Below are 27,764 nucleotides of genomic sequence, written 5' to 3'. Positions count from 1 at the left end.
TAAGAGAGGTTCCTGAATTCTGCATCCAAGAGGCTCAATTTCTGTGTTTCCACATTCGTTCTATTTTCCCTGTTCATGAGTGACTTGAGCGATTCAATTGTTGAATCTAAATGGACCAGTGATTTGGATGCCATCTTGAAGGATTAATGAAATTTTTTGTTGATTCCAATCAGAGCAATGCGCAGTATGTTTTCCCCTCTGTATATCATTTCACATATGTCTTTCCTCTTCTAAAATTGTGTAATGAAGCTATCGGTTTCACTCTGATTGATGGATGTATCTATGGTGCTAAGTAGTGAACAATACCTGTGGAAATGACAAATTTACTTGTGTTAGTTTATAGCTTATAGTACCTATGTGTGCACAGATTTACTAGTTGTTGTTTGGTGATAAATGTGTCCATGAGGCATAGAGCATGAGACCTTAATTTGCACTCCTCAATTTACGCATTTTCACCCCTTCATTCTTCCATACTTCTGCTGGAACTTGTTACTTAGGATTCTGTGTTGTAGCCAACCCTTTGCATCGAATTCCCTCATTTCATTCCCCATCTTCATTTTTAGTACAACGCCAATATTAAGTTACCTATTGTTGTGTGTCAGCGACTAGAACCAAGACATTTCTCTTTCAAATTAGCCATATTTACCCCCTGAGTATTTAGATCTATGTATTTGCTTGAGTTTACCTTGATGAAGGACTATTGAACCAATCCCATGAATTATATATTTCCAAATTATGTGACATATGTAATGCAGCAGAAATCCCTTAGATAATCTTCAAAAGCACTCCTCTCGGATGCCTTAGGCACTAGTCTGGTTTCAACCCAGAGGCTATCTCTAGGAGGCTTCTATATGTTTTGAAGCAATTGCGCGACAGGTGATAGAAAAAGCTACAACAAGGTCATACATGTGAGTTAATGTACTCTAGCCGGGCCGACCGCGACATGTTTAGTGCATGGATAATTTATCCATTCACACAACCTTTCTGATTTATATGCCTCTCTATCCATTATGGAACTATGGCTGTTGTGATTGATCTTGTTGGGTTAACTGGTTTACTTGACACATAACGTTGATAGCAAATTGGAAATCTAGTAATGTCGACTTGCCTAATAAGGGTACCTCTGCTAAGTCTAGAAGAGGAAACTATCCCATTCAAGCTTTTATTGTCCATGGTTTTGAAAGGGAGACAAGTAGCAGCGCTGATAACATTAGTCACCACCACTTAGGTCCACTACTAAATGTAGGATTTCCTATACATGAGATGCTGAATTTACACACTAGGATTCATATCCCACTTTTGAGCCTGTATATTCCTAGAACCCATTTCCGCCTGGGTTGATTCTGTAGAGGATGGCAGGTGGTTCTCTGCATGTAGTGGGAGTGTCATGAAGAAGGGCACAACAATACCAGGGCCGAGTAACGTTCTATGTTGTTGTTGCATGCATTATTGGTGCTATTGGGGGTTCCATATTTGGCTATGATATCGACATATCTGGTATTTGTGACCAATGTTTAAAAAAAAATCAGTTTCAATTTATATTTTGAGTTGGAAAATAATGCTATGAATTGATAATGATAAGAAGACAATAATTGAAGCCTATCTACTTCAATGAATTTATTGAATTATGTGGTGTTGTGAATAACAAGTGGGGTGACATCCATGGATCCATTTCTTGAGAAATTCTTCGCTCTACTCTATCGCAATAAACCACAAAAGTGATTATTCCAAGTACAGCAACTAGGGTCTGGCCATGTTCACCTCGTCCCTCTACATTGCAGGCCTCGTTGCTTCGTTGTTTGTGTGTCCCGTGACTAGGAAATATGGGTGCAGGGTCAGTATTATCAGTGAAGGTATCAGTTTTATCATAGGTGCATCTCCAAATGTCAGTGTTGTGAATTTGGCCATGCTTATTATTATGCATGTTATGCTTGGAGTCGGAATTGGCTTTGGAAATCAAGTAGGCTTGTATCGATTTTGGGGATTTTGAAAGCGGTTTTCTTCACTGAAAAAATTGTGGGTAACCAACGGTCAAAGTCTTTTGGCTTTAACAGTTATTTCTATGGAATTCAATGACTTGGGATTACATAATTTTTAATTCAACTTATAATGACTTTTTTTTTTCAAAAGAAAAAGCAGTATTGATTATATTATGTTCAATATAAACAGATTTGTATACAAAAGAGCGGGCATCTGTTCTGGGAGAAGGTAAAATTTCTAGCTAGCATCTGGAGCTATCTTTCCTTAATACATTACAAAAATTTTTGGGATCTTATTATCGAAAGATCAGAACAAAATCTATAACTTTCCAGAATATATAAAAAGCCAGCAGATTGAGATATTTTCAGATATATGACTGTAATTGTATACCTGTACATGTTGACTTCATATTCCTGGGATTGTGAAGGGCTGTATGTCATATGTACAGGGGACAGAAGTGATAAACAGGTGCCACTTACCGTGAGGCGAATGTAATCCTTTCTTTGACAAAATATCTGCTTGTCCATTTTGTTTGCCCCTTATATGAGTGATAGGGAATGTCGCCGGCTTCCATAGAGCTGCTATCCTTGCGAACCATCCAGTGAGGCTGTCGGTCTGAATTGCATGTATGCCTTTCACATGTTCTATAATAATTTTTGAGTCCCCGTATACCTTAATAGGCTCTATATCCATGAAAGTGCAGAATAAAAGTAGACCATGTAGGGCCATTGCCTCTGCCTTGTTACTTGTTCCTTTGCCACCGTTCCAAAATAAGGAGTAATGGAGGTCATTTGTCATAGCAATGTAAATTCCACTTATAATGACTTGGTTACAAAGCTTATGTTTGACTTTGAACGAATTGGGTTTGCAGGCCCTTTAATCTGAATTACTAGGGTTTGGAGACTTTTTTGGTAGTTTGGACACGAGGGCTTCGGTTTACAAAGTTTTTGGTTGGAATTTGAACGAATTGGTTAACAATTTTTTTTGTTTGATTTTGTGTCAAGGTCGTTCCCCTGTACCTCTTAGAACTGGCTCCTCCAAAACTCCGTGGAGGACTTAATATGTAACACTGGCTCCTCCAAAACTCCGTGGAGGACTTAATATGTTGTTCCAGTTCGCCACAACACTTGGGATTTTCATAGCAAATATGGTTAATTACGGTACTCAGGACATAACATCGTGGAGATGGCATCTTTCCCTGGGTTTGGCTTCAATTCCTGCTCTTTTGATGACAATTGGAGGGATCCTCCTTCCTGAGACTCCCAACAGTCTGATAGAATGCGGGCATCTAGAGAAAGGTCGCGCTATCCTGGAGAAGACTAGGGGCACCAAGCATGTAGATACAGAGTATGAGGATATGCTGGATGCAAGTGCATTGGCTAACACCATTGAACATCAATTCAAGAATATTTTGGAGAGGAGGAATCAACCACAGCTAGTGATGGCCATCTCCCTGCCATGCTTCATATCTTGACTGGAATCAATTCCACATTGTTTTATGCCCTTGTTATTTTCGGCAGTTTGGTTCAAATGCTTCCTTGTATTCCTCTGTTTTGACCGCAGCTGTTGTTGTACTTTCCACCTTGGTATCAATTGCAACTGTTGACAGGTGGAGCCATAGACACTTGTTTTTCGGTGGTTGTATTCTAATGATATCATGTCAGGTAAGAGCAAAACTGAGAGACGACGGGCCTTTTTTAATTTTGTTGCTTCTTGTTTTCAAGCATGTCAAAAGCAAGAAAGACTAATTCAAATCTCTATAATCTGCTACTAATTCTTTCGGGATCAAATGAAAATATGGTCAACTTCGTTTTTGCAGTGCAGTCAGTTTCCCAGATTAAAGAAGGGATTTAAATTTAAAAACTCGAGAAACAGATTCGGGTGTCTTGTTGAAACTTGGACTGACTATAAAATCTCTCCTTCCAAGCTACTTAGAAAATGGGGTTACAAACTTACAATTCATCTCATTTTGGACTCGGATTTTCCAAGCTATTTAGAAGATGGGGTTACAAACTTACCATTCATCTCATTTTGGACATCTGAGTGGTTGCTGATACAATGAGATGTTATCCCCTCTAGCCAATTTTAGATCCTATATCGATATTATCCCCTCCACCCAATTTTAAATATCCCATATCTGTGGTTGGCACAATGTAATGCCTCCCCCCAATTTTGAATCACACTGGCTAAGTAAATTTCTAATTTAATTGGAGAATTTATATCCAAGTTTTTTCCATAAATTAACAGGAATTTCTGTAACAATTCCATTTCAGAAGTAATAGGGACTTCTGTGGTGAATAAAGGCATTCATCAAGATAATTGAAGCATGTTTGTTCAAGCTCCGTTCTCACCTAACTCAGCTTCTGCGGGCAAGAACTCTGGTTTCCTATTGAGCTCTGGAAATGTAAGCGAGACAGGTCACAAAAGGACTCGGGCATGGAGAGCTACCATGGTTGCAGAAAACTCAAATAAAAAAGAAAGCATGTTATCTGGGGCTTTGTTTAGCTGGTGTAAAAGTAAGAGACCAATGCAATTCCCATGGTTTAAAACTTTTCTGACCCTAATAATCGATAAGAGATCATCACTTCCATTCAGTTTCTAGATTTGAGGAACAGGAAATATCAGAAAATGGATAGGAACTGGTATTCCCTGTCTGGTGGGGACCTCCCAATCCATGGTTAGAACATGGGTCATGATTCTTGAGCTTTGGCAGCTCAACTACCAGGTCTAAGATATATACTGTCATTTGTAAAAACAGGAAACATGAAATGCTGTGAAAAACAGAACAGAGACTACCTCTGTGTGTTCTAGTCTTACCTTACAGACTATCATCTGAATACCCCCACTAAGTGGCAGGGCTCTGCGCCCCCACCTGTCAACAGTGGCAATAGATACAAGGGTTGAAGCTACAAGAACAGCTCCAGTCATGACAGACGAGTAGAGGGAAGCATTTGCACCAAAGCCCAAACTGCCGAAAAGGACAGGGGCATAGAACAATATTGAATTGATTCCAGTCAATATCTGAAACATGGGCATACAGATGGCCATCACAAGCTGTGGCCGATTCCTCCTCTCTAAAATATTCCTGAATGGATGCCTGATGGATTTAGCCAGTGCGGCTGCATCGACCATATCCTCATACTCTGCTTCTACATTCCTAGTGCCCCTGATCTTCTCCAGGACAGCTCTGCCTTTCTCCAGATGACCACGTTCTATCAGACTGTTGGGGGTATCAGGAAGGAACATTCCTCCAACAGTCATCAAAAGTGCAGGACCTGCAGCCAAGCCCAGAGAGAGACGCCATCCCCAAGTTTTTATGTGCTGAGTCCCATAATTAACCATATTTGCTGTGAAGATCCCGAGTGTTGTGGCCAACTGGAACATTATATTAAGCCCTCCGCGGAATTTTGGTGGAGCTAACTCTGAGAGGTACAGAGGAACAGCCTTGACACAAATTCAAACAAAAAGCTCTGTAAACCCAAGACATTCATATCTAAACAAAAAACTCTGTAACTCAAATCACTCCAATTCAAAGCCAAATGTCTAAAGCTTTAGTAATGCGTGCTTTTATCAATATATCTTGGAGAAACTCTTTCGAAATCATTGAGCCCACAACCCATACAAGCCAACCTGATTTGCGAAGCCTATGCCCACTCCAAGCATTATGCGCCCAATAATGAGCATGCCTAAGCTGATGGCGCCGGCGTTGAGAGCTGCACCCACAAGAAAACAGATGCCTCCGCTTACAATACTGGCCTTGCGCCCATATCTCCTCGTTACGTGAGACGCGCCCACCGAAGCAACCAGACCTGCAATGTAGAGGGATGAGGTGAACATAGCCAGGCTTTGGTTGTTGTATTTGCAGTAATCGCTATCATGGTCATTTTCATAATGCTTCCTGTGGTACACTGCCGGGAAGAATTTCTGGAGAAAATCGTCCATGGATGTCACTCCGCCTAAAATTCAAAACATAATTCAGAATTCAACCCTCGGCTGCAACTCCATTAATCGTTATCTTCTCATCGAGTCATGGCAATCTGTACACAAACTATAAACTGAAACTGAAAACCAGAAGCAACTGAAACTGAAAACTAGAAGCAAATTACGGGAGAAAACTATGGGATGAATAGGTGAAATGTCTGATATTTCCAATGAACCTACCTATTATCATGGTAATCTAATAGTAATCTTAATCTGTACGCATTGAAACTATAAACTGAAATTGAAACTATAAACTGAAATGGGAAAGAAACGATTTTTGGAGAAAACTGTAATGAAAAGGTGAAACTTCTAATATTTCAGATGAACGCACCCATTATCAAAAGGTGAAACTTCTAACATTTCAGATGAACGCACTCATTATCAAAAACAAGAAACAATAAACATAACATTAATCTATGTTTATTGGTTTTTGGTGAGACAAAATCTATGTTTATTACTTCTGGTCATTAAATTATAAACTGAAATTGAAAAGAAACGATTTTGGAGAAAACTGTGTGATGAAAAGGTGAAACTTCTAACATTTTAGATGAACGCACCCATTATCAAGAACAAGAAACAATAAACATAGTGTTAATCTGTATTGTATTAATCTATGTTTATTACTAATAGTCAACAGCTACAAATTCTTGTCATATGGAATTGCTCCGACAAGGAAGTACAGATCTTTAAGGGCGTATGGGTCAACAACTATGATATTGAATGAAGGCACAAAGGAGTTGGTGATTGAAAAGCTCTAATCCTGTGGAAGACCCTGTAACAAGAAACCAAGGACACCAATGGCAGCAAAAATGAAGTTTACTACTTCGCATGCATGTCTTCAGCAAGGTAAATGGAGGTATGGGACTCAGGAAGCAGTAATTTCTCAGCATGAAGCTCCATGTAGTCAGGAAATGAAATATTTCCAAGTAAATATCCGCTTCTGCTCGGTGACAAGAAACCACAGTTGATTGCTCCCGACTCTATAAATTGGGAGATTCGAGTTGTTAAGGAGAAAGCGACAGGTGAATCAAACGAGTGACTGAAGAGGAACATTGTGGTAGAGATGTGGCCTTATCAGAGGCCATAACAGGAATGGAATGGAGATATTTTTCTCAAATCATCATTCAGTTTTGTTTTTTCTTTTATTCTGTAATTTATGCATTTTAAAGAACGAAATCAAATCCGATTGCAATGATTTGGGCAGCATAATTTTGCATGTCGAGTGATCTAGGTGGATGTTGGTGGCCACCCACCTATCCCATTTGGACCCCCACAACTGTCTCTTTCAGTTTTTCTGTTTCCTTAATTATAGCACAGTTTACTATTTTTAGCAGTTTTTCGGGTCCTAAACTTCCATAGCCGTTTTGAGGCCCTAAACTTCCGCAGCCGTTTTGAAGCCAACGATTTTTCTGTCTAAAAATCGTCTTTTTCGTCGTAGTCCTCGGAGAGATCTTTTCAATGGGCTATCATGTGCGTCAAACGGAGATAGTACGACCAATTCGCGACCCCGGGAAGTTGATGTACCAACTTACCCAAAAAACGGGGCCCACAATTTGGCGTTTCATCTTCTAGGGTTAGGTTTTGGAATGCGAAGGGTTTTCCATTGTTTCTCAACAATAAATAGGCCCTCGAGCCTCATTGTAACACAGTGTTTGGAGAACAGTTCAGAGGCATGTAGCCGACACATCTCTTCTCAGAGATAAGCTACCATCGCCCTAGCTGGGTTATTTCCATTTCTATTTGCAAGCATATTTAAGTATTTTACAATAATGAAGTGAAGTATTATTTCCATTGCATATTTGTCTTTATGGTTATCTCTGTATTTTATTGCGTTCCTGTTTAAATCTGGATCACCGAGACAGCTAGTCGATTAGACAGCTGGAGCTCGGCTGAGATATTTTGTAATTGTTGTTCAAAGCTTCCCCTCTCCTTATAAATAGAGGGAAGAAACACCTAAGAGAAGTTCCTAAATTCTGCATCCAAAAGGCTCCAATTTTGTGGTTCCACATTGGTTCTATTTGCTTGTTCATGAGTGACTTGAGCGATACAATTGTTGAATGTAAATGGACTGGTGATTTGGACTCTATCTTGAAAGATTAATGAAACTGTTTTAATGATTCCAATAGATAAATGCAGAATATGTTTTTTGCTTTGTATATCATTTCACGTATGTATTTCCTCTTCTGAAATTGTGTAATGAAGTTGTCGGTTTCACTCTCATTTATGGATGTATCTATGCTGCTAAGTAGTGAACAATACCTGTGCAAATGACAAATTTACTTGTGTTAGTTTATAGCCTATAGTACCTATGTGTGCACAGATTTACTAATTATTGTTTGGTGAGAAATGTGTCCATGAGGCACAGAGCATGAGACCTTAATTTGCGCTCCACTATTTCTGCGTTTTCACCTCTTCATTCTTCCATACTTCTACTGGAACTTGTTGCTTAGGATTTTGTGTTGTATCCAACCCTCTACATCAAATTCCCTCCTTTCTTTCCTCCTCTTCATTTTTACTACAAAGCCAATATTAAGTTGCCTATTGTTGTGTGTCAACCACTAGAACCAAGACATTTCTCTTTCAGATTAGCCATATTTACCTTGTGAGTATTTAGATCTATGTATTTTCTTGAGTTTACCTTGATGAATGACTATTGAACCAGGCCACTGAATTATATCTTTCCAAATTACGTGACATATGCAATGCAGCGAAAATCCCTCAGATAATCTTCAAAAGAAATCCTCTCAGACACCCTAGGCACTGGTCTTCTTTCAACCCAGAGGCTATATCTAGGAGGCTTCTATACCTTCTGAAGGAATTGTGCCATGGGTGATAGAAAAAGCTACAACAAGGTCATACATATGAGTTAATGTGCTCTAGTCGACCATGCATGTTTTGTGCTTGGATAATTTATCCGTTCACACAATTTTTCTTATTTATATGCCTCTCTATCCATTACAGAACTATGGCTGCTATGATTGATCTTATTGGGTGACCTGGTTTATTTGACACATAAAGTTGATAGCAAATTGGAAATCTAGTAATGTGGACCTGCCTAATAAGGGTACCTCCGCCAAGTCTAGGCGAGGAAACTATCCCATTCGAGCTTTTATTGTCCATGGTTGTGAAAGGGCGACAACTAGGATTCAGATCTTACTTTAGAGTCATTCTTGTATATTCCTAGAACACATTTCCACCTGGGGATGATTCTGTAGAGGATGGCGAGCGATGCTCTGCATGAAGGGCACAATAATACCAGGGCCGAGTAATGTTCTATGTTGTTGTTGCATGCCTTATTGGTTCTATTGGGGGTTCCATATTCGGCTATGATATCGACATCTCTGGTATTTGTGCCCAATGTTTTTAAAGAATTTTCAGTTTCAGTTTATATTTTGAGTTGGCAAATAATGCTATGAATTGATAATGATGAGAAGACAATAATTGAAGCCTATATGCTTCGATGGATTTATTGAATTCTGTGTTTTGTTGTGAATAACAGGTGGAGTGACATCCATGTAGTCTATCGTAAGAAGCATCAAAACACCCACGAAAGTGATTATTGCAAGTACAACAACCAAGGTGTGGCCATGTTCACCTCGTCCCTCTACATTGCAGGCCTCGTTGCTTTGCTCTTTGCGTCTGCTGTGACTACGAAATATGGTCGCAGGGCCAGTATTATCAGCGGAGGTATCAGTTTTATCATAGGCGCATCTTTGAACGTCGGTGCTGTGAATTTGGCCATTCTTATTATTGGGCACATTATGCTTGGAGTCGGAACTGGCTTTGGAAATCAGGTAGGCCTGTATGGATTTTGGGGATTTTGAAAGCGTTTTCTTCACTGAAGAAATTGTGGGTAACCAACGGTTATAGTATTTTGGCTTTAACAGTTATTTCTATGGAATTCAATGATTAGGGATTACAGAATTTTTAATTCCACTTATAATGAGTTGTTTACAAAGGTTATGTTTGACTTTGAACGAATTGGGTTTGCACGCCTTTTAATCTGAAATACTAGTGTTTGCAGAGTTTTTTGGTAGTTTGGACGCCAGAGGGCTTCGATTTACAAAGTTTTTGGTTTGAATTTGAATGAATTGGTTAGCAATTTTTTTGTTTGAATTTGTGTCAAGGTCGTTCCTCTGTACCTCTCAGAACTGGCTCCTCCAAAACTCCGTGGAGGACTTAATATGTTGTTCCAGTTGGCCACAACACTTGGGATTTTCACAACAAATATGGTTAATTATGGTAAACAGAACATAACACCATGGGTATGGCGTCTTTCTCTGGGTTTGGCTGCAGTTCCTTCTCTTTTGATGAAAATTGGAGGGATCCTCCTTCCCGAGACTCCCAACAGTTTGATAGAATGCGGGCATCTAGAGAAACGCTGCGCTATCCTGGAGAAGACCAGGGGCACCAAGCATGTAGATGCAGAGTATGAGGATATGTTGGATGCAAGTGCATTGGCTAACACCATTGAACATCCATTCAAGAATATTTGAGAGAGGAGGAATCGGCCACAGCTAGTGATGGCCATCTGCCTGCCCATGTTTAAGATCTTGACAAGAATCAATTCCATATTGTTTTATGCCCCTGTTCTTTTCAGCAGTTTGGGCTTTGGTTCAAATGATTCCCTGTATTCCTCTGTTTTGACCGGACTTGTTCTTGTACCTTCCACCCTGGTATCAATTGCAATTGTTGACAAGTGGGGCTGCAAACCCTTGTTTTTTGGTGGTGGTATTCTGATGATATCATGTGAGGTAAGAGCAAAACTGAGAGACGACAGACCTTTTTTAATTTTGTTGCATCTTGTTTTCAAGCATGTCACCATACATCCTAGATATGTTTTTTCAGCTAGTGAAACCCAGGGTTCAAACATAACTCATTCCTTATTATACACCCATGTTTTCACCATAGTGAGGGAACCCCCCATCAAGAAAAACCATATTTTTGGAGGATTCATGTGCTTCAACTCTAGGAGCCAAATGGATTTCGTGATTTCTCATCGAATATTAGTTCAAAATAAGGTTTGAACAGTGGGAATTGCATCAGTCCCTTTTGCACCACGAAAACAGAGCTCCAGATATTATGCTTTCTCTTTTGTAGGGTTGGCTACAACCATCGTTGCTATCTCTGCTTGAGTGCTTTTGTGGCCTGTTCCAGTTACATTTGCAGAGTTGAATCAGAATCCTGAGTTTTTGCCTACATGAGTTAAGTAAGTGAGAGGAAAGCTAGAATAAATATGCTTCAATTGTATTCTTGATTTCTTTTATTCTGCATGGAAGCCTGTATGACTTCTTAAAAGGATAGGAATTGTTGCAAGTGTTAGACGGAAATTGGTTATAAATTCTCTCTAATTAAATGAGAAGTAGTTGTAACCACATCCATTAAGTAGCTTGTAAAGGGGGATTTTGTAGTGACTCCAAGTTCATACGCAATGCCATGTGTAACAGGGACATGTGAACCTGTTTTCAAAGTTCCAAATTCCAAACCCCTTCTTTAATCTGAACAACTGGTTGCATTGGGAAGAAAATCCCTTATTCGAATTACTATGGCCTGGTTAAGAAAAGCTTAGTAGCAGCTTATGGAATGCTTTTTTTTGCCTCTGTTGTTGCGTTGCTTCTTCTTTGAATCTTCAATAACAATAACAATATTGTCCTATCTTCTCACAGGTTGTTGTTGGCATAATCTTGAGCGTAAAGTTCGGAGGAAACAAACAACTATCCAAAGGCTTCTCTTGTTGGTAACAATTATCTGTTTATTTGTGGCTAGATTTGGGTGGTCATGGGATTCTCTTGGATGGACTGTGCTGTTACACGGGCCATAACTATCGCTGTGAACCTTCTTTTCACATTTGCAATTGCACAGGCCTTCCTATATCTTTTATGTACTTTCAAGTATGGGATTTTCCTATTCGTTGCCGGCTGGATCTATATCATGCCTTCCCATATCTTTTATGTACTTTCAAGTATGGGATTTTCCTATTCTTTGCAGGCTGGATCTATATCATGACTGTCTTTGTATGCCTCTTCTTGCAAGAAACTGAACATGTAGCCATTGAAGAAATGGTTTTTCAATGAAGAAAACATTGGTTTCAGAAGAATATAATACCACCCATGGATGAAGGGGCACAAACTTTGAAGCAACCAGATCTGTGATTGATGTAAAGACTAATTTAGGTTCTCTGATTGATGTAAAGACTAATTTAGGTTCTCTGATTGATGTAAATACTAAAGACTAATTTAGTTTATGAGTTTCCTCCACTCTTTATTGTAACTTGCGTGCTTTTAGTAATGCGTGCTTTTATCAATATATCTTGCAGAAACTCTTTCGAAATCATTGAGCCCACAACCCATACAAGCCAACCTGCTATGGGAAGCCTATTCCCACTCCAAGCATCATGCCCCCAATAATGAGCATCCCTAAGCTGATGGCGCGGGCGTTGAGAGTTGCACCCACAAGAAAACAGATGCCTCCGCTTACAATACTGGCCTTGCGTCCATATCTCCTCGTTACGTGAGACGCGCCCACCGAAGCAACCAGACCTGCAATGTAGAGGGATGAGGTGAACATAGCCAGGCCTTGGTTGTTGTACTTGCAGTAATCGCTATCATGGTCATTTTCATAATGCTTAGTGTGGTACGCTGCGGGGAAGAATTTCTGGAGAAAATCGTCCATGGATGTCACTCCGCCTAAAATTCAAAACATAATTCAGAATTCAGCCCTCGGCTGCAACTCCATTAAGCGTTATCCTCTAATCAAGTCATGGCAATCTGTACACAAACTATAAACTGAAACTGAAAACCAGAAGCAACTGAAACTGAAAACTAGAAGCAATTTCTGAGAGAAAACTATGGGTTGAAGAGGTGAAATGTCTGATATTTCCAATGAACCTACCTATTATCATGGTAATCTAATAGTAATCTTAATCTGTACGCACTGAAACTATAAACTGAAATTGAAACTATAAACTGAAATGGGAAAGAAACGATTTTTGGAGAAAACTGTGATGAAAAGGTGAAACTTCTAATATTTCAGATGAACGCACCCATTATCAAAAGGTGAAACTTCTAACATTTCAGATGAACGCACCCATTATCAAGTTTATTGGTTTTTGATGAGAGAAATTTTCTGCTTATTGCTTCTTGTCATTAACTATAAAGTGAAAGTGAAAAGAAGAGGTTTTGGAGAAATATGTGTGATGAAAAGGTGAAACTTCTAACATTTCAGATGAACGCACTCATTATCAAAACAAGAAACAATAAACATAACATTAATCTATGTTTATTGGTTTTTGGTGAGAGAAAATCTATGTTTATTACTTCTGGTCATTAAATTATAAACTGAAATTGAAAAGAAACGATTTTGGAGAAAACTGTGTGATGAAAAGGTGAAACTTCTAACATTTTAGATGAACGCACCCATTATCAAGAACCAGAAACAATAAACATAGTGTTAATCTGTATTGTATTAATTTATGTTTATTACTTCTTGTCATTAACTATAAACTGGAAGTGAAAAAAGAGATTTTTGGAGAAAACTGTGGGATGAAAAGGCGAAACTTCTAACATTTCAGATGAACACACTCATTATCAAAAACAATAAACATAGCGTTAATCTATAGTCCATTCTATAAGATCTATAAGATCTCCGAGATATCCAGAGAACATATGGTTTATCAACTACCGGGAGAAGATGAGGATGAATAATATCGGATAGCTACCGGAAATTCTTTGGGGTTAAATGAAGGAATTCAAGAGGAACAAATTACTCCAGCTCGATACCGTCCGATCCATAATGATACACCTGAAAATACAGCATTTTTGCTACTTGACCTACACATGAACTCTTCCATCTTGGAGAGATGGCTGAGCGGACCAAAGCTGTGGAACAATGGATTTGTTTCTCCGAACTTTTCAGTACACCGAAGCTGGATAGATTCACAATTCCATCTAAATCGTGGAGATCCAAGCAAAATATCTCTCCTGTCTGTCTCATGTCTGACGAAAAGGGAATTCCTGGTCTCGATATAAAAGGCATGTTCAATCTTCTTTGAAGAATATCCCTGAGGTGCAATGAATTAAATTGATCCATATACCATTTGATGAACCTTAAGTCAAAAATTCTTACAAGATCTATCAGTACTTATAATACTTCGGGAGCCAATAAAACTTCTAACATTTTAGATGAACGCATCCATTATCAAGAACAAGAAACAATAAACATAGTGTTAATCTATATTGTATTAATCTATGTTTTTTGGTTTTTGAGGAGAGAAATTCTATGTTTATTACTTCTTGTCATTAACTATAAACTGAAATTGAAAGAAGCTAATTTTTTTTTTGGAGAAAACTGTGTGAAGAAAAGGCGAAACTTGTAACATTTCAGATGAACGCACCCGTTATCAAGAACAAGAAACAATAAGCATAGTGTTAATCTATGTTTATTGGTTTTTGATGAGAGAAGTTTACTTCTTGTCCGTGATGATGAGAGATGCTTCTTGGGAAATGATAGGAAAAGTTTTATGTTTATTACTTCTTGTACCTGATCATGGGAGTTCACCCACCTCTTCATCACACAGTTTCTTGTACTGATGATGGGAGAAGTTCACACAGTTTCTTGTAACTGATGATGGGAGAAGTTCACCCACCTCTTCCTCACACAGTTTTTTTTCCGGAAATAACTTTTACACCATAACACATACATAAGTGTACTGGATATACCTCGAACATACATACCTGATATACCGATATCATAGCCAAAGATGGAGCCCCCAATCGCAGCAACCATGCATGCAAAAACAACATAGAACGTTACTCGGCCCTGGTATTGCTGTGCTCTTTCGTGTGATACTCCCGGTGCGTCTACACAACCCCCTGCCATCCTCTACTGAAAATGAAAATGAAAATGAAGGTAGAGATGGAGGTGGGTTTAACCAATTTTCATCCACTCAAAAAGCTGGAATATAAATCGTCACGGAGTTATATAATATCAATATTTAATCGACTGGTTGCTGACGTTCGATCACTTTCGTCGGCAGTGTGAACCTTTTCCAAATCCCCGACATGGGCGTGGATATTTTCAGAAAACTGACGGCTGGAGACGTTCGCAGAGGGTGTATGGCCTGTACCGCACAAATGCAGGATTTGGGTTTTGATTTGATTTGAACTCTAAGGTGAAGGTGGTGGTCACTAACTTTACCAGCGCCCACGAGTCATGCTTTCTTTCCCGGGAATTAAAAAACACATGAATTCACACAATATCTGATGTAACCAACCAGAAAGCTTTTTGTGTAAAGTATGTTTTCATAGAGAATGACCTGTGCAAAAAGTCATGTACGGCTGCCATAGTGATGTCAATTATTCCCCGAACTTGTAGTGACGGAATTACTGAGGTTCACCTGTTCCCAAACTTTTTGATTGGGCTTCATTTCAAGATATGCAGATAGCTGTAGTCGGCTTGTACTACGTTTTGAAGTTTTTTTCGGATACACATTTGAGTCGAATTTAGTTGGAATTACATTTTGAGTTTTTAAATTTTCATAATTTAAGTTTTATAAGTGTTTTTTAAGTTTTAAATCTATTTATATATGGAAAAATATAGTTTAAATAATAAAATTTATGAAAATTTATTTTATTAAATTTTGGCTAAAAACATTTCAAAAATTATAGTTTAATAATCCTTATCACATCAAAATATTTACTTTATAATACATTTCATATTGTTAAAATTAAAATAATCATAAAATTGAACTAAATTATAATTTTATTTTAAATCAATATTAATTAAAAAATTAATATATAAATTAAACATATACACACTTAACGGAATATGGGACACGATTTTTAATTATGGAGATTTTCCCTCACTTTATTATCACTTTATTATGGAGATTCCTAATTTGCTTGTAAATATGTTTTGTTACAATATTATGGGTCAATACCATGGCTTATCAATAGTGCATACCCAAAAAATGGTAACTCACTTCAAATGACACTTGTACATATGACATTTTTTTAATTAAAACAATAAAAATGACATAATTAATCTCAACCATTAATTTTTGTATAATACTATGAGTATTCTAAAATATTTTAATAATTATTGATAATTAAATTAAAATTGAAAAAGCTCTTTTCTAAAATAATAATTCATTCATCTATATATATATATATATTTTTAAAGAGACAGCCTCAAATTTCACCATTTAAAATTATATATATAATTAAATAGTAAACTAATTATGTACCATTTCTAATTTATAAGTGCGAAATTATACAATATATATATATATATATTTTAAAGAGACAGCCTCAAATTTCACCATTTAAAATTATATATATAATTAAATAGTAAACTAATTATGTACCATTTCTAATTTATAAGTGTGAAATTATACAACATGAGTGGGCTTAATGGTTAAGAGCATGTGTTTCCTCCTACGAGGTCATGGATTCAAAATCAGAGGGGGGTAAAGTATGTATGTCTTCGTGGGCTTAGCAATCAAATTGATGGGCAAAGTGGGTCCCTTGTCCCACAAACAAGGAGGTCTCATACACCAATCTGGTGTTGTCCCACAAACAAGGAGGTCTCATACACCAATTTGGTGAATAGTAATATGTATATATATATATATTTAAAATTTAAATACGAAAACGGTAGTTTTTTTCTATAGGAGGTATGGCTTTTTAGGTTATCTATATAAAGTGAACCATTAACTTAAATCTTATATTTAAGAGTATTAATTGTAATTGATTATTTTTCTTTACTTTCAGTGATTTCATTCAGTAAGTGTTGGAAAACAGGGAAATATTGAGAGGGTTTGAATCAGTGTTTTATAAAAGAAATTAAATATTTTTCCAATCAAACACATTCAACAATACAATAGTGCACAAATCATATCAAGCTTGAACTCAGGATATTACATGGACACCCATACAGGAGAAAATCACAAATCTTATTTTAATTTTCAATGTAAATGCAAGTACCAATTGTGGTTTACATTAGATTTTGTCAGCACCAGCCTACAAGAGACACCAACCCCCTTTTCTTTGCAAGCACCCACTTGCTTTAGCCACTCAAATCCCTCTCTCATAAATTTTCAAACTCAGATCTATGGCACTTTTATCATAGAATCATACTAACAACAAATTATATTCTCATATCTTCTCTAGGCATCAATTCTTTGCAGGCTCTCCAAACATTGCTTTTCACAACAGCTCTATAGCTCTGATATTGTTCACCTTCATCCTTTGTTTAGTATATATTTCAACACCCGTTGTCTTAGATATGTAATCATTGGCTCCTAACTTCATTAGATCTACATTTTATCCTTTACGTAACAACTACAAAACTCAATGAATCTACATTTACACCTCTATACTACACTTCTCTCTCACAGATCCACTTGATTTGACATTTAGATCTTGTGTTATTTCATTATCTTCTTATGCTCTTGGCTCAACTGCAAATTGGTTGCACTTTAGATTAGTTCTTGGATTCTCATATGCATTAGCTAACCAATTTGTTCAAGCATTTAGATTTTGTATTTATACTTTATTGCATCTATTATCAGGTGTATTGATCCATGGTTTTCACCCATGGTATCATGAGTTGAATTAGTTGTTCTACTCGTCCACGGTAGTTACATTATTAATTTGCATGCAAATAGCTCGATCTGACATCATTTTTTTCCTTTTATAGATGCAAGGCTCCATATCTCAAATGGTTTCAACCTAAATTTGTTTTAATAACTTTGACACCTAAAACATTAGTTGTCATTGCCTTGAGTGCTTTAATGATCGACCCCATGTGACCAGTTGTAACCATTGTAGCTTAAATGATGCTCTCACATCCCGAAGGTCTAGGATGCGGTTCAATGCCGATACACTAGAGTCTAAGGCCGAGATCCCAAGACCACATTTTCAAGATAATAGACCCATAGGTATCTATTGTTAAACCCTTCATGACCGGAAGGAGTGACCATGGTCATTAAACAACTCTTCTTAGATCTCAAAGGACAGAGATCCATTTAACACTAAACTCAAAACACACAACTCTAAGGTTGAATTCTCGAGACAATGAGCTCTGAAGCGCTTCATTGCTAACCCTTCATGAACAATGTTGTGACCACTGGGTTAAGCTCTTCTCGAATCTCGAAGTTCGGAGATATTTTCAACATCAAGCTCCAAACATAAACACTGAGATCAAAGTCCCTTGACAATGAGATCTTGAGCACTTTATTATTAAGCCCTATGTGACCTAGAGTTATGGCCATAAGCTTAAGCTTCTTGATTCTTAGATATTGGGAACACCTTCCAATACTCCAAACATGAAACTCTGAGGTCGAGACTCTGATATAGGGTCCACTACCACATCACCTACCATCAGTACTAACACACCATCTATTGTTTTCATTAAGTGCCTACCATGTGTCCACCTGCTCATGCTTTCCTACCATGTGTCACTTACCAACTATCAATTTGTCTGATAAAAAATGTTGAATTTACTTGTCACATATCACCCACACATCCTGCCATGACATCTACTTTTCATATATGTTCCATTGTGGCAGCCATGTCATGCAACTTATCATCCTTGTAAAATGTGCCACCAACTTGTCACGTGTGCTAGCCATTGTCTCACTAGTCATTTCTTTGTTGTATGCAAATAGAAATCTTAACAAATGGTTCGATACATGCCTAGGTGCTTTCCACTGGGATCCTTGTGACTGGGCACAGTGACCAATGGCTTTTTGTTCCACTATCTGTCAGTATACTTCATTGTTGTGTGCAAATAAGGTCTTAACTGGCAGTATGATGGATGCTTGGGTGCTTACCGTCAAGCTCCTTGTGACAAGGAATTGTGACCAACAACTTGTTGGTTCACTACCTACTAGTTGTTGGCACTACCTCCTGAGCTTGTGATTTGGGTTTTTGGTGTTGATCCAAAGATGGGATAGTGTGCTGCATTCCCTTAAGAAACCACTAGTATCGCGAGGGAGCCCTTCCTTCATTTGGGAGAAAACAAGGGAGGGGGGTTGTGTAACCAATTGCATGCTGCCACTTAGTTGGTTGATAAACCATGATGGTTTCCACAATGATTTACATCCCTATTAACTTTAATACAGACTTGGGTCCTCTCTTGTCGTCAATCTACCCAAGAAGTTTGATCTGATGGCGCACTTTTTCCCTTTTATCACCCATTTTGGCCAATCCACTTCGAACCCAAATTTCTTTTCAGTCTATGGGAGTTAGGAAAAGTTCCATATACCATTGGAAATGACTTTGAACAAGTTAGCTAACTAGACATCTTTTAGACTCAACTGGAATAAGAATCTATAGACAAAGTTCTTGCAAAGATATGCTACTCAAGCTACACTATTGACACTTAGGAATCAAACTAGGAAACCAAAATTTAGAGAAATAATGACATCAAATATATCAATGAAAAAATAAAATTAGAAACCTACTATCGCATTCAACAATCTCCCCTTGAATTTTTCATCAATGACAACATATACTCAACAGTCTCCCCCTTTGGCATTGATGGGGACATCACTAGATATTGCTAGTCATTGATGGCTTTGGACTTGACTTCCCCTATCAACTCCCCTTGGTAGGCTATTAGGCCACTGTATGCTCACTCTCTCATTCTATCTTTTTATTCTCCCCCTTTAGCATCAATAGAAAACAGGTGTGGCTCAAACTGCATTTTCTGTAGAAAGGTATATATCTTTATTATTTGTCCTTTGTTTCTAAAATGAAGTCTTATATTTCTATACTAATTCAATTTTATGCTAATGTACACCAATGACTATTTCAAGATCCAAATTCTTCACCTGGACACATGTTTCTCCTATTGATCTTTTAGTTCCTCCTAAGTTTATTCACTTCTGTTCTCTCTGACATCCTAGTAGACAATTATTCTTGATAGAAGTGGATAGTCGCTTTTGTTCCTTTCTAAGGAAATTATGGAAGAGATGAGGGAGTCATCACTATCAACTTTTCCTCAAATACTCAAATGGCTCTCATAAAAAAAGCTTGATGAATATATTAGCTATTTTTTCCTTTATTTATATATACTCCAACCTTACAATTTGATCAACCACTTGTTCTCTAATAAAATGGTACTTTATGGGTATATTCTTGGTTTTTGAATGAAGAACGAGATTCTTGGACATACTTATAACACTGGTATTATCACACAATGAGAATTAGTGCATCATACGTTACCTTCTTGTCTTGCAATGTTTGCTTCATTCACAAAGTCTGAGTGGAACACCCAACAGTTATTATGTACTCAGATTTAGTTGTGGACATTGAAATTAATGCTTCCTTTTTACTTAACCATGCTACCAAATAATATCCTAGAAAGAAAGCACCATCACTTGAGCTCTTATGATCATCTACACTGCTAGCCCAATCAACATCTATGTATGTAGTTATGGAAAAATTCTCACCTTTGAGCTACCATAAACCAAAGTCCATCGTGGCCTTTAAATATTTGAAGATCTTTTTTTGTTAGGTCCCTATAATACTAGTGTATCACACATTGTTATTATCAGTGTAGCCCCCTTATTTTTATTGTTGTAACCATGTAGTCCCCATATTGTTATTATTGTGCCTCATAGAAGCCCACTATTGTTATTATTGTGCCCTTACATTTTTATTGTTATGTCGGCTCTGATTATATTGTGACCCCTTAGACTCCTATATATAGAAAGGAGGTTTTGTCATTTGAATCATCCAAGAATTGTTCCTTTGTGTAATGTAAAGGAGTTTTCACCCTCAAAGAGGCTAATTTTGAAGTCGTTGATCTATATTTTCTTCTATTTTGTGAGTTGGTTGCATAATATTTGGTATCAAAGCTTTGGATTCTAGGGTTTCACTTCTTCAAACAGGCCATCTTGGAATTTTCACTATAAAGTTTTTTATACAAGACTTCAAAAGCCGAATTTTTTTACCACGTGGAGCCGAAATATTAGAGAGATTCGTGTAAAAAATTCAGATATTGGTTCGCTATATTTTCAGAGATATGTTCTGAGGAAGTCAGGGTTTTGGCAGGCTCCAGAATTCTGTCTCAAACAGGTGACATAGAGAAAATCGTCATAACTTTTGTTTTAGGCATCGCATTTGAATTATGTAAGAATTGGTTGAAAGTGCACGGACTGTAGTTTTTCTTGTAGCAATTCCAGGGTTGAAGGTTGAAACAGTGACACGTGGTATCTCGTACAACTTCGCTCTACTAAAGTAGTCCATAATTAGGTCATCGTGGGAGATTTCGCATAGCTCTTTCTCGAAGAATCCAATCTCAATAATACTTGTGGGGTTGGAAAGAGGACTCAGAGAGATACCATAGGAAGAAAATTCAAAACTTGCAGATATGAAATTATAAATTTACAATTGTTTCAAGATTGATCTCCTAAAATGAAGAAAAAGGTGTGTATCATTTTTTTTTAAAATTTGCATAACTTTTGTTTGAAAAATCAGTTTGAAGTGATTCAAAGGGCATAGTGAAGAATATATATATCATTGTTTGATTTCGAAATGCCTGGAAAAAAAAAATGGAAACACCTAGTAAGAAACCAGAAATTTCTACTATGACACATGAAGAAGAAGAAGAAATCCAACATGATATATGAAAATTATGAGACCAGGGGTAATAAACTTTGAACTCACAAAGAGTAACCAAAAATGAAATGGAAGCTAAGATGGATGGTTTGAAGAATAGTTTAAAATCATACATGGACGGTTTGAAGGATGGCATAGAAGCAAAAATGAAAGACAACATGTAATATTTGAAGAATGGTTTAAAAGAAGACTTGGAAGGTTTGAAGGAAGTTTTGACAAAGTTGCTACAAGAAATCCTTCCTAATGGTGAAAAGGTAGTAGAGGAAACTCATGATGACGACAAAAGAAATGTTAATCATGATTTCATAGACTCTAACGTTGGATTGAAGACCCACCATATTCCAAAGATCAATATGAGGAATTTTGATGGCAAGGATCCCGTAACATGGATACTTCAGATGGAGCAATATTTTGATCTCCATAATGTGCAAAACACATAAGAGGTGCGCATTGCAACTTTATATTAAGAACCCAATCAGTTTGTATGGTATCGATGCCTTTGCTCTCGTAAATAAATTATCACCTGGTCAATTTTTACAGAGTAAATGATAGCACATTATGAGGATACAAAGAGCAACACCTTCTTTAGCCAATTTATAAATCTCAAACAAAAGGGTTCAATGGTGGAGCACATTGAAGACTTCTAAAAATTGAATATAAGGGTAAATGATATTCTAAAGGAGCATAGGATTGATGTCTTCATAGAGACTTTAAAGGATTACATCCAACATGAGGTTCTCCTTTGGGAACGTGATTCATTGGAGAAGGCATTCAGGTTGGCAAGAAAAATTGAAAGAAAAATTATGGCAACAAGGAAGCCTACCACTCACAACTATAAAGATGGAAGTTTTTTTTCTCCTAGCCTTCCACAACCTATAAGGTTGACACCACAAAAATTGGAAGAAAAAAGAGCAAAAGGGATTTGTTACAATTGTGATAGAAAATACACTAAAGGTCATAAGTGTGCGGAGAATAAATTAATTTACATAGATTGTGAAGAGGAGGAAGAAAAGGAACAAGAAATGTCAAAAGAAGAGAATATAGACTAGGAACCAACCCTATAGAAAGAAGAAATGAATCTGACCATATCTTGTAATGCATTGGCAAGAATTAACACTCCTCAAACTCTCAAGATAAAAGGATATATCAAGAAGAAAAAGGTAATAGTGTTGATTGATTTGGGTAGTACCCATTATTTTATTCATTGTAAGATAGCCAAGGAATTGAATTTCTTCCTATATCCAGCATCATAGTGTCAAGTGATGGTTTCAAATGGAGGAACCATATTTTTCTCTCGAAAGTTCCATAATATTAAGCTATCCATGGGAGAATTTGTATTGAATAGTTCAATGCTTTCCATTCTAATGGGTGGTGTTGATGTTGTACTAGGATTCCAATGGTTACAATATTTGGGTACGAGAGATTTTGATTTTCAAGAACTTTTCTTGATTTTTTTTGGGAATGAAAGGAAGTTGAATTAAGGGATATCATAGGGAAACCAGGAAAGATAATCAAATATAATGGAATGAAAAATATTCTAAAGAAATAACAACGGGGCGTAATTGCACAACTATGTTCACTAGAGGTTCAAACATCGAAATCATCTATTTCTCTAGACCTCCAAAATGTCTTGGACAATCATTCTAAGGTTAAAGCAATGGAATATCACATCGATCATCTACAACAAGTTCTCCAACTCTTAAAGGATAACCTCACTTTGGCGCAAAATAGAATAAAACAAAATGTAGATAAACATCGCAGTGAAAGAAGTTTTGATGTAGGTGACTGGGTATTTTTACAGCTACAACCATACAAACAAATGTCCCTCAAGAAAGCTAAGAAGGATAATAAATTATCACCAAAGTATTATTGTCCTTACAAGGTGTTGCAAAATATTGGTACTATGACATATAAATTGGATCTTCCTACATCTTCCCGAGTGCATCTAGTTTTCCGTGTTTCATACTTAAAGAAGATTATGGGTGACAAGCTCCCAGTTCAAACAATATTGCCAAAACTTGATGAGGAAGGAAAACTCATATTGGAACCTGAAGTAGTCATGGAAACAAGAACATGACAACTACGAAATCGATCAATTTCAGAGTATCTCATCAAGTGGAAGAACTTACCCATGGAAGATTCCACTTGGGAGGATGAGAATTTTATACAGAAATATCCAGAACTACTCAAGCATTGAGGAAAACACTTTTTTGGAAGGAGAGGGGCATGTTAGGTCCCTATAATACTAGTGTATTCCCTCATTTTTATTGTCAGTGTAGCCCCCTTATTATTATTGTTGTACCCATGTAGTCCCCATATTGTTATTATTATGCCCCATAGAAGCCCACTATTGTTCTTGTTGTTCCCTTACATTATTATTGTTATGTCAGCTCTAATTATATTGTGACCCATTAGACTCCTATATATAGAAAGGAGGTTTTTTCATTTGAATCATCCAAGAATTGTTCATTTGTTTAATTTAAAGGAGGTTTCCCCCTCAAAGAGGCTAATTTTGAAGTCGTTGAGCTATCTCTTCTTCTATTTTGTGAGTTGGTTGCATAAAAAGCAGTAAAGGTGGCCATGTCAATAGCCACAGTGTTGCACCACCTCCTCAACAAACAATCCAACTAGTGATGTTTGATCAACCTGCTTCCATGGGGAACCTCTTTCCTAATGACAAATACTATTATGAGCCCTGCCTAGTTTTCTAGGAACTTGAACCTCGAGAGCACTATCTAGGTAAAGCACGACTATCAAGGTAGTTTTTTATGTAGCCACCACATAGTTTCTTAGTGCTTTTTAGGTTCCTTTCCCTTTTGATTTTGTATGTAATGATGCAAATATATTCTAGGAGAACATATAGTTTCTCCTTTTGGGGTTATGTTTCCTCCTAGTTTTTCACTTTCTTGACTCTCAGTCGGGCCTCAGAGCTCCCCTGCATCTAATTTTTGTACAACAAGTGTATTACAAAGGCTTATAACTTACCAAAAAGATATATTAAAATATTTTCTTAAAAAAAAAAAAAATATTTTAATAATGATGGTTAACATCTATTAAAAGAATAGGTTTATAAAATTTTTAAAAAGATTTAAAGAAATTATTTGGACTTTCTAAAAAAATCTCATGCATGAAAAATATTGAGAAAATGGTTTTAATATCACTATAATGTTGATGACTTACAAGATTATGAAGGTTAATATTATGACACATATTTTGAAATTTTGACACTTCAAAAGAGAATCCCTCTCATCTTCAACCCTCTTAATATCACAAAGAGGAAATATTCTCTCATCTCAAGATGTTTTGAAAATTTTACAATATTCATTTTCATTATACAACTTGTGAGAGTTTATTATTATTTTAGCAATATTGATCCACTTCTTTGCACTAGTCAAACCTGAGATATACTTTTGATTTTCTAGGTTAGATTTGACTACTTGATGCAAGCCAATATTATAAGTTATATGTATTTCCTTGTTTTAATCGTTAAACGCAACGTTGGCTCCTTAGTCTTATTCCTTCATATTGATTCTAAAACGCCCAAATTATAGGCCTTAATTATATTTCGATTGGCAGCTTCGGTGCCAGCCCTAGATTTGGTGGGACAAGCATATGACCCAGTCTTATGTCCACGGTCTCAAATCTTAGTCTTGGCCTTTCCCAACGAGACCACCCTTGCAACCTTTAAAATTTCCTGAGATCGATATCCGAGACAGATATTTCAATCAACAAAAATTAATTATGGTTCTTGCCCTATCAACTAACGGGTCTCACCCTTTTTAAGTCCCCGAGATGGAGATTCAATTTACAACAATTGTCTGGATTGGGTCTGTCTCGGCCTCCATTAAGAAATGACTTAAAATCTCCTCCGGTGAATCTCCTTTGAGATTCTAATCTGACAATGAATGTGAATAGTCCTCCATTAAATAGTGGGGCATACTAAAAAAAAATTGAATCAACCTTTGATGGTTTCTTCACATAACTCTACACTTAGAAAATCAAAGGAAAAAATCTCCAAATCTATGAGTAGGAAATAAGATTTATTTTCTACAGAGGTTCCTCTGGAGACTTAAAAATGCCTTTAACTCACTTACACCAAGAAAGAAAACAAAAACAACAACTCGGGTTTGATCATATCCATGGAAATTGGATCGAATGGTCCAATTTTGGCTTAAGATCGAATTCTTTGAGCCTTTTCAAACTAATTAACAAAAATGATCGTATTACATGGAAAACTCAATTTTATTCCTTATAATATATACAAAACGGAATGAGAAAATTGAGCAACCAACTCCTCTAGTAAATATTATTTTGATTTCCTAGAAGTCCAAGTAAAACTTTGATTGGTGCACCTACACCACTACCTCTTTGTATTATCTTAATTTTATTTAATCCTCTAATATTTTCTAGCATAATAGATTTTCTTCAATTAGATATAATAATATTTTTAATATTATTGGTATTGTACAAAATGACATCTTCTTACATTCCCTAATGATTTAGGGGAGATTTAGTATCCTTATACGATACTCCTTGAGCTATTGGTAATTTTGACTAGATTTTAAAGAAATTTTGGAGAGCCTCTTGTCATCCATGTTGTTTATCTTGCTCTTGTAAATTAAGCAGCTAAGCATAGTTGTGATCTCAATGGTGGAAATTTTTTTTTATGACAATAAGAGAAGGTGTATTGATTTTAATTTTGGGGTTATTGAGTTGTAAAATTATTTTGAAACTCTTTGATTTTTCCCATGAGTTTCTTCAAATATTATAATCTAGATTGGATCATTACATTGTTTTTCATCCTTATTGATTCTTTTAGAGTGGAAAAAGTGGTGAAATTAGCTCATAGGACCCTTTTTACCAACGGGGCCCAGTTGGTCAAATTGGGGTATGAAAACTACTAGCAGTGGTTTGAGGCATCAAACAACATTTTTTGGGGGTAAAACTTTTCCAACTTAGACCCACACCTTTTTCTCATATTCTACACAAAGAGACATTTGCAACAATGAAATAATCACATCAATCGAGTATGTATGCAAAAGTTATGCCACTCAGAAGTTGACCTTCCTGTTTTCACCACCATAATTAGAGAGGATGCCACATCAGCCCGCATTATTCATGAAAAAGGGCCAGTCGCTTGATTATAATGTAGAAGACTCTAGACGAGTATATATTGTAACTCTATTTAATAGTTTAGGTATTCAAACCTTAGCCACTACTAGGCTATTGGGTTGTGTTATAACTGGGACACTACAAAGAAAAGAGGTTCCATTCTTTCGAGTGCATTTTTTCCATAGTTGAGTAAAACTAGCTGAGAGGGAAAGGAGATAGAGCACGTAGATAGGACTTGTGTACTGTATTAGCCCATAGGCCATAGGCCATACTTCTTTGTACTCACAGACATTTTCTACTAAGAGAAAGAGAGTAAAGAAGCTTGACCTTCTAGTTGGATTTTTCTCCCAAAAGGGTTTCACAGGTCATATCTTGTGTCAAATATGTGTGTGAGATTTATTTCGTTGTTCTCTAATTTTCGGCATGATTTTAATTCGCATGCATATGTTATTAATACTAATCTCTCTCTCTCTCTCTCTCTCTCTCTCTCTCTCTCTCTCTCTCTCTATCTACACACATACACACACACATATATAAAGAGAAATTAAATTGTAATAGTGTAGATTCTAGATTTTTACGATTTGTTATGACAAATTGTCTAGTGGAATATCCACGATAGTTTACAGATCATATTGGTATCAGAACTAGATTTTCTCTAGGTATATCATGGATATTTGAAAGGGATCTATATTATTTGGGCCAATAGTTGTAAAAGCGTAATCGTGGCCGACAAATCTATGAATAACCCGCACGATCTTGCAGAGGAGAGGTTTTTGTGACTGGAACAACAAGTAGTGGATATAAATCATAATGTAAATATCCTCATGGCAACCCTGACCAATAATTTTAGGATATTTGGAGAAGATGAGTTTTCTAATGCAGAGGAAAAATCAGAGGGGGGATCAGGAGATGAGGAAGAAATATAGAACCAGTCAAAGAAAGGACCTAAAAAAGATCAACTTAGTTCGAGTATCGTGAATCCTTCACAGTCCCTGTTCAAAACGGAAGCGAAGGTTGATATCAAGTTATACCACAATGAGATAAATGCTCTGAAGCTATATCACC

At 36.8% G+C, this 27,764-nt stretch overlaps 3 protein-coding genes and 3 pseudogenes across 6 annotated transcripts in view; 3 read left to right on the top strand and 3 right to left on the bottom strand.

The window, feature by feature from the left end:
- Positions 1 to 4,936, bottom strand: part of LOC149145139 (sugar transport protein 7-like) — a 35,920-nt gene extending 30,984 nt beyond the window's left edge. Inside the window, exon 1 of one of the 2 annotated variants that reach the window (XM_089448086.1) lies at positions 4,798 to 4,936. Coding sequence is in view for 1 of the 2 variants with exons in the window: in XM_089448082.1 (XP_089304208.1) it covers positions 2,460 to 2,778 (319 nt within the window). In the remaining variant the exon portion in view is untranslated. Of the gene's footprint in view, positions 1 to 2,459; positions 3,038 to 4,797 lie in introns of those variants that run through there. The other variant, XM_089448082.1, reaches the window with a different exon arrangement.
- On the top strand, positions 1,353 to 4,789 carry LOC149145140 (sugar carrier protein A-like; annotated as a pseudogene).
- LOC149145138 (sugar transport protein 7 pseudogene) lies at positions 4,723 to 5,922 on the bottom strand (annotated as a pseudogene).
- LOC149145134 (sugar transport protein 7-like) overlaps positions 5,889 to 27,764 on the bottom strand; it is a 42,789-nt gene continuing 20,913 nt past the window's right edge. The window contains exon 4 of one of the 3 annotated variants that reach the window (XM_089448090.1): positions 5,889 to 6,017. In XM_089448090.1, coding sequence (XP_089304216.1) covers positions 6,000 to 6,017 — 18 coding nt within the window. In that variant the 3' untranslated portion in view covers positions 5,889 to 5,999. Of the gene's footprint in view, positions 6,018 to 12,512; positions 12,648 to 12,898; positions 14,021 to 27,764 lie in introns of those variants that run through there. The other 2 variants (XM_089448091.1, XM_089448087.1) reach the window with 2 other exon arrangements.
- Positions 6,025 to 12,311, top strand: LOC149145136 (sugar transport protein 7-like). Its single transcript, XM_089448092.1, has 2 exons — positions 6,025 to 9,755; positions 11,628 to 12,311. Exons 1-2 carry the CDS (start codon positions 9,549 to 9,551, stop codon positions 11,700 to 11,702), a joined length of 282 nt encoding a protein of 93 aa, XP_089304218.1. The 5' UTR covers positions 6,025 to 9,548; the 3' UTR covers positions 11,703 to 12,311.
- Positions 9,766 to 11,644, top strand: LOC149145137 (sugar transport protein 7 pseudogene; annotated as a pseudogene).

The sequence above is a fragment of the Pinus tabuliformis genome, chromosome X (assembly GCF_031772625.1).
Source record: "Pinus tabuliformis cultivar Carrire ecotype Pingquan chromosome X, CPIR1, whole genome shotgun sequence".
Taxonomy (NCBI): Eukaryota; Viridiplantae; Streptophyta; class Pinopsida; order Pinales; family Pinaceae; genus Pinus; species Pinus tabuliformis.
The sequence above is the reverse complement of the archived record's forward strand: the minus strand, read 5'-3'. Positions and strand labels throughout refer to the sequence as shown.

Bases quoted from the DNA above. Each gene is read 5' to 3' on its own strand.
- LOC149145136 (XM_089448092.1), top strand. From the start codon at position 9,549: ATGTTCACCTCGTCCCTCTACATTGCAGGCCTCGTTGCTTTGCTCTTT. The intron at 9,756-11,627 runs GTAGGCCTGTAT...ATCTTCTCACAG, and splicing joins GAACTGGCTTTGGAAATCAG to GTTGTTGTTGGCATAATCTT.